The 11735-nt window shown below is 36.0% G+C and overlaps 1 protein-coding gene across 1 annotated transcript in view; it reads right to left on the reverse strand.

Annotated features, from left to right (window-relative positions):
• The window catches only part of slc17a7a (solute carrier family 17 member 7a), a 24464-nt gene extending 13556 nt beyond the window's left edge, over positions 1-10908 (reverse strand). Inside the window, exons 1-2 of the mRNA XM_016440142.1 lie at positions 10807-10908; positions 2450-2702 (exon numbers count right to left, since the gene is read on the reverse strand). Coding sequence (XP_016295628.1) covers positions 2450-2702; positions 10807-10868 — 315 coding nt within the window. The 5' untranslated portion in view covers positions 10869-10908. The remainder of the gene's footprint in view (positions 1-2449; positions 2703-10806) is intronic.
• Positions 10909-11735: the final 827 nt, after the last annotated feature.

Genomic DNA, 11735 nt, shown 5'->3' on the forward strand with positions numbered 1-11735 from the left:
ACAAAAAAAAAAAAAAAAAAAAAGTAGAGTAAAATTAGAGGGAATGTGCAGAAGGAGAGAAATAATCAATAAAGTAGTAAAATCAATCAGTAAATATAAAAGTAAGATAAAGTAGCCTAATAATAATAATAATAATAACAGATCGTAAAATAAATGTATTAAAATTTGTATAACAATAATAATAATACATATTTATATTTATTAAAAATAATATAATTACTAAATCTTATTTTCGCTGTCAATTTTATTTTCTCAGTCAATTTGTGGGGTAAATTGCTTTGCTGTGTTAAATTCTACAGTGAAACCTCTCACAGTGCACACTGGGTCGAGACAAAAATCTAACTGGTTAATAATAGTAAACTGGAATTTAAAGTGGCCAAGTCAGTTTGCATATATTTATGTGTGGACAATCCAGTCACTGTGTAAACTTGTTCAATGTGAATGCCGTATGCTCGAATATGACCAGTCATTTATGCCGTCATCACCCGGGTGTTGATAGCGTGCGTGCACAGGTGAGGCTTGAACAGCACATGTTGCTTTCTCTGTTTAAACTAAACCCATTTAAGCCTTGCCAGTTTCAACATTCAAGAGCCAGAAGACGCGAATGAGAACTCTCGCGCGCAGTGAGAAGATTTGTGTGCACGCTCATCCGAAACGCCAAACCCGCGTCTTAGCCAGCGCGCAAAATTGAACTGTCTTTCAAGACTTGTGCTTGAATGGACAAATTCTCAAAAGAAAAAAATATGTCAACATTCCTGTCTTGGTGAGTTTCCTAGCAGACAGAGTCGGTTGAACATACAAATCAGTGTTCTGGATCTGTGCATTGTCTTAAAGGGGTCATATGATGCTATTTTAAAGATCATTATTTTGTGTATTTGGTGTAACAGAATATGTTGACGCTTTTTAATGTTCAAAAAACACATGATTTTTCAAATACTGTACATTATTGTAGGTCCTCTATGCCCCGCCTCTCTCAAACACGTCGTTTTCAACAAAGCCCCTCCTTTGACAAACGCAGTCTGCTCTGATTGGCCAGCTGACCCAGTGCATTGTGATTGGCCGAACACCACAAGCACGCATCGGAAATGTAACGCCCCTTACCATCATAGTTGCCAAATCCGCGTATTATACGCGACTTTGGGCTTATTTTTTTGAAAAGTTGCGTGAAAAAATCCCAGGTCGCGGGTTGCGGTTTTTTGGGCTTATTTTAAAAAATATGGTTGCTTGTTAGAGAAATCTGACAAGCAACTTCGTTTCTTTATTTATGTTCGCCGTATTCTCCAATGCATTGAATGACACTCTGTCTGCTCACAGTTAATAGCCAACCAGTGCAATAATATAAGTGCTGCAGCGTAATTTGCCAAATGTTCCGCCCCCTCCTCCCCCTCATAAAAGAAGGCGCGTGCCGTGACGCTGTAATCCAAGCGATGACAGAAGTAGACGTAGAGTGGGATGACTTTATTTTAGCCTATTTTTTGTTATTTTTACAATGTTTTTGTAATGTATTAATTATCACGGGCTGTAATAAAAAACAAGTAGTCCTACACTAATACTAAGAGTAAATATGGTTCGAATAGCCTATATTTTAGTAGGCTATAAATATGTGGCTATGTTACAGCTCCCCTTTGAAGCTCTTGTGTTTTTCTCCTTCATCTCTCCAATCCTATTCTGCTCACAGGTGATTGGAGATGAGTTTTGTTCCATGCTTTGCTGCAGTTTGCTGATTTTTGTAAAATAACTTGTGTTTTTGCTTTTCATATAAAATGGTAGTTTCTACGGAGCCCCTAAAGGGACATGGCGGTGAAAAAAAATCAGATTAAGTGAAAAAATTTGGGGTGGGAGGAAAAAATATTTGTCAGATTTTTTTGCGTTCTCTCGCAAAACTTTTGCGTTCTCTAAATGCTTAATTAATGGACTAAGATAGTGGTATAAAAAGGCCAAATATGCTTTAGAATTTATTAAAAATATATTCTGTGTACATGCAAGCAGATGAGCCCATATGAGCTGAATTGCATGATAAGCGTTTTCTTCCCCATAAAAACTGAAAAGCACTGTTTATTTTATTTGTATATTTGCTCTGTTGTATTTCTTTGTGCTGGCTTGTAGTAAGATTAATTGGTCTTATTTTCTTTAATTTTATTTTTTTGACAGTATAGTCCTTTTTCCCCTAAACATAACACATACCCTCACCGTAACGAAACGGTGACAAAACTGTGATACAAACCGAACCGTGAGTAATTTGAATCGTTATACCTCTAGTATCTATCCATGCTTAATGAATCTTACTTGTATCTTGGATTTAAAAAAAGGCCAGTAATAAACAAAAAATGCCCAAACAACTATTTCTTTGTTCTGTTTCCAAATAACTTTTCTGACTCCTGTCCACTCTTCTTGCACATAAAGTGGATGCACTTTATTAATTAAGTTGAATTCCAGCAGTGACACTGACCACTATGACAGGTTTCTTTCCGTAGAACACCGTGTGGTCGTTGACCATGCTGACGATAGCCACACCCAGGTTACAGCGGATGCCGAATGAGATGCAGAAGCCCAGGCCTGACAGCATGGCGATGATGTAACGACGAGGCAACCCGAAACACGTGCAGTCCACGATGGGAAGCTCCTTCTCCTCCACCAGCTCCGGACGACCCTCCGCTGACAGCTCGATAGTCTCGCCATTCTGCTGCCGTTTCTCGAGGAGTCTGGATGTGGACACAGAAAGTATAACACCAACGTAAATTGAGTACACATAAAGAGCATAACAGTGTGTAAAAACTTTCTCGATTCATGTAAAATATTAAACGCTGCGCTTAAACCTGGGTTATCGTCGTTCTAAACCCTGCGTTTAAAACGTTTCACGCTTGTAATTTAAAAGCGGGGTTAGCACCGCTTTTTATACCTATTCCAAAGCAGGCTTAGAGCTGCTTTTGCAGTGTAACCCCCGCATTGCGGTGACACTCCTGTAGAGCAGTGTTTCTCAACCAGGGGTCCATGGACCCCTAGTGGTCCAGTCCGGTACGCCAAAAGTTTGAGATTCACTGCTGTAGAGTGTGAAGTGTTACGGCTAGATGCTCAGCAACAGACATCTAGTCGCATCCCTCACATTGACATGCTGGACATTGGATTTTCAGAGAAACACAGCGCATTGTATAAACAGTCGTTTCAGCATTTTAAGGGTAAATTGTCAAATTTTGAAGGAAAACACATAAATTGGAGTAAAATAAATTTATGGAGTAAAACAAACATAACCCTTTACCCATGGTTTAGAATGACCCATTGTTAACTATTTCAGGGGAGAAAAGCCCTTTAGATGGCCAAAAGTAAAAAAAAACTTTAATCCAAAGCAACTATTAGGCCACATACTATGAGGATAGTCCTGGATTAATCTGAGGTTAAGTGTCTTACTCAAGGACACAATGGTACTAGTTTACGTCTTGCTCCTTGTGGGGTCAAACCAGGCCAATTTTGGTTACCAGTCCTGAGCACTACCCTCTACACCTCCCCCTGAAAGTTACTGATAGGAAAAATGTTGCAGCCAGTTTAGGTGTTTATGCATCACATGCTTAGCTTTTGTATATTAAAATATTTTATGAGCAGATCATGCATGGAGCTAGGATACGAAGTCACATACACTAGGGAACCCTCATAGGTCATAAAACTACATCACAAAGCACACCTAAAAGCAGGTGGGATGCAGAGGGAAGACACAGAGAGAGAGAGGACATGGAACAAGAATGAGGTGTCTCACTGGATAGCAGTACATGGGAGTCCAGAAGAGACCTAAAGAGAGACCATCTGGGTATGCAACCTGTCTGCAACGTTTACAGCCAATAAAACATGCTTACATAGAAGCACACAAGCAAACACTTTCACAGACATATGCTCTGAAGTTTACAATAAGTATATGAAAATCTGTCCTATATACTGTATATGTGTGTGTGTGTGATGTGTGTACCTGTTTTTCTATTCTGGTGGGGAAAAAGTTTGAGATCAGTAAGATATTTTTTTAAAGAAATTAATACTTTTATTCAACAAGAATGCATTTAAGTGATCAAAAGTCAAATGATTTCTGTTTCATGTAAATGTTACATGGTTTTCAGATAAAGTAATAATAAGACAGCTTTACTTCACAGGAATAAATTCACAGGCTCTAAACGCTGCCAGGGCCGAGCATATCCACAAACTCATAGAAAATAAGCAAAACAATCCAAGGTTTTTAATTAAATTACATTTTAAAACATATGAAAAAAAGTGTTAAAAAGTGTTATTGTACATTATAATAATATTTTGCAATAATACTGATTTTACTGTATTTATTATCAAATAAATGCAGCCTTAAAATGAAATATATAGTTATATAAAAAATAGAGAGAGTGAAAGTGAGAGTGTCTGTCTTAATCTCTCTATACTCTATACTTCTTTCTCTCTATTTTTCTCATTCTGTCACTGTTCCTACAAAAGCAGATCCCTTATAATCCCCTCAACCTAAAACAACACACAATCAGACACAAGTGAAGAGAAATGAGAGGGAGATGATTGCACGTGTGTGCTTGTATGTTGAGGAGCAGATTAATTCTGCAGCCATGATGTGTTGTACAGAAAATAAAAAGGTGTCTCATGGACATTAGAAAATAGCAATGTATTTCAATTATAACTAAAACCTCTGACTCCCATGACTCATGTATGTCCCTCCCCTTCACTTTCCCCATTCCATCTCTTATCCACTGATAATCTGTGGCCCCACCCTCAGATCAGGATTACAGAAATTATAGACTTCCGGAGATAAATAAAAATTAAAAAAAATGACTGAGTGGAACGAGAGAGAAATAGAGAAAGAGAGGAGAGAAGTGAGTGTTTGTCTGCAATATAACGCACACACATTCACTCACTCAGGAAGATGTGTAATTAAGGTTAAAGCTAGTTAAAAGCAGATTGCTGCCAAGAGCAGCACATATGCTACCTTCTAATGAGAATGACTGTTGGCTGTAATTAATATTTATTTTACAGTGTATTTTACCTCTTTAAACCATGTGAACATTGCAAAAAAAAATTAAAAATCCAGGATTACAGATCATGCACTTCTGCATCTTGTTCCATGGTTCATGACGCACCCGCTGACCTGTAAATGTCTGTGTGCGTGTGTGTGTTTAGGCTATCTAATAAGAGACAGGTGTACCGCAGAAGAGGGTGGTATGAGGACCTTGCCACGACAAACACTTTATATTGGCAAAAGACAGGCCGACAGAATCCTGTCCAATAGCATCTACTTCTATGTCAGCATATTATAAATATCTCACACAGGTACCAAAGTTGGATCAGATACAAACACATCTGCATACTCATTATAACGGCACTATTTCAGCAAATGGATAATAGTTTTTATTGATCTCATATGCATATTGTAGATTCATCAAATGACATATCAAGGCCAACATGCTCAGTCGTACAATTCCCAAATACACACGCATCTCTTTCACTTTCTCATCAGCATTGCCACTTACCTGACTGCTTTGATTTTATTTATTTTTTCGTTAATAAAGAATGTTCTGTCAATGGTTATTTTTAACTAAAACTAAAATGTATTTATTTATTTTTTATTTTTTTTAAATAAAATAAATGTTAACTGAAAAAAATTAAATATTAAAATATTTATTTCAGCTATTTGCCAAAGGAACATTTCTCATTTTTGTTGAGTTAAAATTACAGTACTAAAACAAACTAAATCAATTAAAACTAATAAATACATTTAAAAAAAATATTTTGACATTTAAAAAAAAAAATAATAATAATACTAATACAAATAATTACAAATGCACACAACAAAACTAAAACTTCAACTATAGATGAATGTGAACACAGAAAATATAAAAATTAAATTAAATTCAAAATATTAACAAAAACTAAGTACAACGACTACCCTCCCATGGCCTTAAAGTGACCTTTAATCTCAGCAAAAGTAGTATATCATCCGGGTATTTTTCGCCTAATGATTTATGGATATTGGCTGCATCAGACTATGCATACTTCCCTACTAGACGAAAAATAGTACATGAAAAGATTTGTATGTCCAAATTCACAGTATTGATAAAACAGTAGGTGAGGAGTATCCGAATGACCTACTTAAGATTATGTGTGCATTCAATGGAGTTGTGAATGGCAGCGAGGAGACGCAACTGATGCTATTAGGTCACGTAACAATTACAACATAATGAATGTAGTATATCCGGATTACATTCATACTACACACAACAACAACTATACAACCATCTTATAGTTTTTAATTACTTTATTTAAATGTTTTAAGTGATATCATATCATCTTATTAAATTGCCTATAATTACAATTATTACAATAATTATTCGTTATTAAATATAATAATTATACAAATATTTTATTTAGAAATATATTAAAATGAATTAAATTGTTTATTTTATAAATTTAATTATTTTTAAAATAATTTAAAAAATGATCATATTTAAAGTTGTATTATCTTTTATCATCTTTTGTGCAGCATGTTCACCTTTCAAAATATACATATTTTCAACAATGAAAAGTCCATGACAATTTTACAGTATTTGCATGTTGCAGGACAGCATTATGATTATTCATGATGAACATGTATTACACCATGTGACCATCACAGATAAAAAAAAAACAAAAAAGACAATCCAGAATTACAAATCATGTTCTATGCATCTCATATCGTGCAAGATCACGTTCCATGGTTCATTACTGTTGCAAAATTGTATTTAAGTTCAGAGGTGAGACGTGTAGATTTCTGCTGACACCAAAGGTCTTTTACCCACACAAACACATCAAACATACATTGACACACATGCACTCTTTCCCATTTAATCTTGCTGTAAGAGGATGAAGGCACAACAGTAAAAAAAAAAATTACATAATCCTACACTTCTCTCTCCCAACCCCCCTCTCTCTCTCTGACCATCACTTCATCTATGTTCTGTTCAGCCTTTTATCATCTTAGCTCACTATTCTCTAGCCGTTTCTTGTACAGAGAGGTGTTCTGAATCTACTCGCCTCTCTGACCTTTGTTTGGTTAATTCATGAAAAAATCTGATGATATTGTATAAAGGTAACAGATTGAAACTCATCCACAAATCTATTTCCCCTCTCCCCTACACGTTTCTTTCTGTTCTACCATCAGTGTTGTTCTGTGGTTTTTATGCCAAACTCCTCTGACCCTCCCCTGCGTCTATGTAACAGATTGGGTCTCAGTGGGACCGTGTCACCTGGGGAGATACTTCCCCCCCTCCCGACACACACACACACACACACACACATGCAAACTTATACATATCCCAGCAGCCTGACCTTCACATGCTTTCAGATAAGCAGTCTAGTCAACACGTAAAACAGGAAGGACAAACAAGGATAAAAATCTGTGCAAAATAGTGCCTGGCACAGCTAGAAAACATTACCTTAGCACCATTAGCTGACCACATCATATTTGTAAATGCAAGTTTAAATGTACATATATTGTTTTTACTATGGTAGAACTTTTTTACATTTTATTTTTGCTTTTTGAACTTGTGAACAACACACAATAACATTTACAAAACTGCATATTACATAAAATAAGTAAAATAATTGCACACACACACACAAATATATCACACATGATATAAAGCATAAAGACATATTGACATATTTTTATATAATGAATAAAAGCTTTTTCTTAATTATACCTTGATCATGTTACTAGCCTGTAATAGTCTAGCTACAGTAAATATCACACAATTTGTCACCTGTAAATAAAAGTTGTGTTTGGGCGCAGTTTCTCAGCATCATGTGATGGCGCTTGAGGTCCCTGTGTGAAAGTTTATGTGCAGTCTATCGCCACCTTGCGTTTACTACAGAGATATTTGCAGATTTAAATAATACTGATAATTTGGCAATTCATTAACGGTAATTAATAGCCTACACAATTTAAATATAACAGTTTGCCAGATAACGTAAGATTTAATATAACCTAACATCTAAACCAACCGGTAGCCTATTCAGGTCAAATTCTTATTTTCATAATAATAACATAAAAACAGACTGAATCAACCTGTCTATATTTTTTGTATGGTTACACGAACAAAGACACACACACACATATATATACATAGGCCTACATATATATGTGTGTGTGTGCAAACTTATACATATCCCAGCAGCCTGACCTTCACATGCTTTCAGATAAGCAGTCTAGTCAACACGTAAAACAGGAAGGACAAACAAGGATAAAAATCTGTGCAAAATAGTGCCTGGCACAGCTAGAAAACATTACCTTAGCACCATTAGCTGACCACATCATATTTGTAAATGCAAGTTTAAATGTACTTTTTAGTTAAGACCTAAAATGTTTCTCTTGGAATCAGAACGAGTCAGAAATCTGAACAAAAATTTAATTCATTATGGAACAAAAATATTGAGGAGTACAAGATGTATGAGTGTTTGCTCAACTATTGCACTTATTTGTTTTTTTTTTAATTAAAACATACATTTTTTCATAACACTTAAATCAATAATTTGGTACTTTAAATCAGCAGTTTTAAAATATGTGTTTTAAAACTAGTTTCATCAAAAATAACATTTTATAAAAAAGTTAGCGTACTTGGTTATGAAATATAGATGAAGAGCCTGCTTTGAAATATAAGACATCTGATGTGGAAAAAAATCACTGAAGTAAATATCCTTTTTAAACAAAAATTATTTTACAATAAATCACAGAATAAATCTCAAGTTGTAATTCATCAAGCTGTAATTTTGTAAAATGATTTACTATGTGTGAAAATAGCATTTAGGTTGTGTATTTAGGATCATAAAGCTATGAAATGGTCCTTTGCAAAACAAAAGAGTCGCCATTTGACTGTTTATAATATCATTTCCATCACAGACTGTCATTAAATGCCGGTGGATAAAACGTTGAAAAATGTATTTAAAAAAAAAAAGATTTTTAAGAAAAATTACAGTTTTTCTGTGAAGCAACACACAGTGAAAAGTGTGTTTTAAGATCATTTACTTACTTAAAACCAAAATGTCACAGGTAGCATAGCATCTATTCCTCACTGAGGAATGACTGAATGTGAATAGTGAGGTGGAGAGATGGAGTAGGAATGACAGAGGGGAAACTGCAGGTGTGAGGTGTGTGTTTGCTGGCCTGTGAGGCTGAAACAGTAGGAGAAGGAGACGCATTGCTGAGCTTTAAATGATTAATCAGCTGCTGATGCTTTCTCTAGAATATTATCAGGGAGTCTCACAGCTAAAGATGAGAGGCAGAAATCCAAATCAGCAGTTTACTTTTAAAACAAACTTTTCCACAGACACCATTCCTTTAGTTTCACACTACACTTAAAAGGCACATAAGATTTATCGTATGCGGACAAAAGCACGTTTTATTCAAAAAGTTCTATTAAATTCACTCCCAGAGGGTCACCACCGCACACGTGCCGCGGCATCGCTAAAAAACGGGAGTCGCGTGCTGCCCTTCACTTAATCCTGAGACTGCGAGCTCGCGAGAGACGAGGAAGTGATGGGGAGGGGGCGTTCAGGGATTTGTAGGGCCGACAGCTGTGTGTGGGTGTGTATGTGTTCCTCATGGGCTATTTTCGAGCTGCATTTAAACGTTTCGTTGCTACCTAAAATCCATTGGAAGAGTATAAAGCGCACGGTCATTGATATTGAATATTCACGACTGTGAGGACGTCGCACATAATCTACAACATGTATTTATAGAACTTTTTATAAAACAAGACACTGATGTTAGTGGTTATCAAACATTTTTCTGGGTATTAGATAAACTTATTCGAAAGGGATGTACTTTGACCTTTGGGCAGTCCATCCTGTCAGATTTTAAGCCTAAAACAGATATCCTATCGAATTAACAAGATTTAACAAGGTATTTAAAACGCCCCCCACCCCCACCCCCCGCCAGCCAAATGCGCTTAACACCAAATCTGTCATGACAAAATACTTCCTTCCTTCCTAATTAGTTTTAAAACATTTTAAAACATAAACATCAGTTTAGCTGATGAAATAAATTAATCATTCATTAATCATTCATTCTTACACGTTTTTTGTTACTAATATAAAATACTTGTTCTTTTTTTTTTTAGTATGGAACGTTTGTATTATGTTTAGTACTCATGGCGTATTAAGACCAAATTTGGTCAAGACTTCCTGTTCTCTGAGCTCGGTCTGCTTTGTCAACTAGCGCGTGGAATCAGAACTCGTGTGTGTCCCGGGACGCGCGAGCTGTGCAGTGATGCGCGGGACTACCTGACGCTCAGGTGGAATAAAAAGGTTTATTTGAAATATGAACTCGCTCATGCGTCGGATGTCTGTGGCACCGGGTTGGCCGCGAACTAATCTGATCCATCTGGACAATCTTCTCAATCGGACAGAGTGGACGCATTACGTGCAAACAGATTACATAAGAACACCTTTGACTGAGATTTAATCACGACAAAGGTTTGCACCTGACACTTTGAAGCAGATATACACACGTACATACACGCACGCACAGAGAAGGGCACAGAATCACTTTTTGGTAGTGAACTTGATATAATACGGTTTCACCAGCACGTTTCCTCAGTAAATCCGGTCACTGTCATTAACTCAACGCCTTTGAATTCCAGATGTTTTCTCAGCACCACGATTTCGACATAAATCACTTTTAAACACTATGTTTCGTCTTTAAACAAGAATACAGAGAAACCAAGAGAGAAATATAAAACAATTAAATGAAAACTTCTTAAAGTACCAAAATGCTTTGAGGATAGTAAGATACTTCCTCACCTGTGTATTTTTCCCAACGTTTTTCCTGCCTGAGCCTTAAAACGGTCCGGACGGATCTCCATCCTCGCGACTCCCGAGTCCGACCGGTATGCTCCTGTCCCGTGCGCCGTGCGCCGTGCGCCTCTCTCTCTCTCTCAGATTTGCCTTACTATCTGTAGTTCAGTTATCTCTCTCTCTCTCTATCTCTCTCTATCTCTATCTATCTATCTCTATGTATCTATCTATCGATCTATCTATCTCTTTCTTTCACTCTATCTATCTATCTATCTATCTGTCTGTCTGTCTGTCTGTCTGTCTGTCTGTCTAAACCAACCGGTAGCCTATTCAGGTCAAATTCTTATTTTCATAATAATAACATAAAAACAGACTGAATCAACCTGTCTATATTTTTTGTATGGTTACACGAACAAAGACACACACACACATATATATACATAGGCCTACATATATATGTGTGTGTGTGTGTTTGTTCGTGTAACCATATATATACAGTATATATATATAGTTCACTATAGTTCTATAGTTCATTTATGTGAGGATAGCAAAATGGTTTAAGTGAGGATAGCAAAATAAAGTAAACTGTGACATATTATACCCAAAAAATCTTCATAGAGTGAACTACCAGTAAAATTTATAAAAAAAATTATTTAGACACTTTGACCTGACCATGTTTTGCTTAATTGTTATCTGATATTATCAAGCTGAATTTGTTCCGACAGTTTAAACTGTAGTTCTTGTCATATGTTATTACAATTTTCTAAACTATAGCGAATAAACTGTGATAATGTGTGAAATGTTGAAGGTGTCTGAATAAATTTTGGTTTGACTGTATATATTTAGGTTAAGGATAAGGTATATCAGGTCAAATTGGCTCACTAAGGTAACATCTGCACGTTTTCACTTCGTACAGATGGGTTTTTAATAGGTTC

Source organism: Sinocyclocheilus anshuiensis, unplaced genomic scaffold (assembly GCF_001515605.1).
Source record: "Sinocyclocheilus anshuiensis isolate Anshui unplaced genomic scaffold, SAMN03320099.WGS_v1.1 scaffold2013, whole genome shotgun sequence".
Taxonomy (NCBI): domain Eukaryota; kingdom Metazoa; phylum Chordata; class Actinopteri; order Cypriniformes; family Cyprinidae; genus Sinocyclocheilus; species Sinocyclocheilus anshuiensis.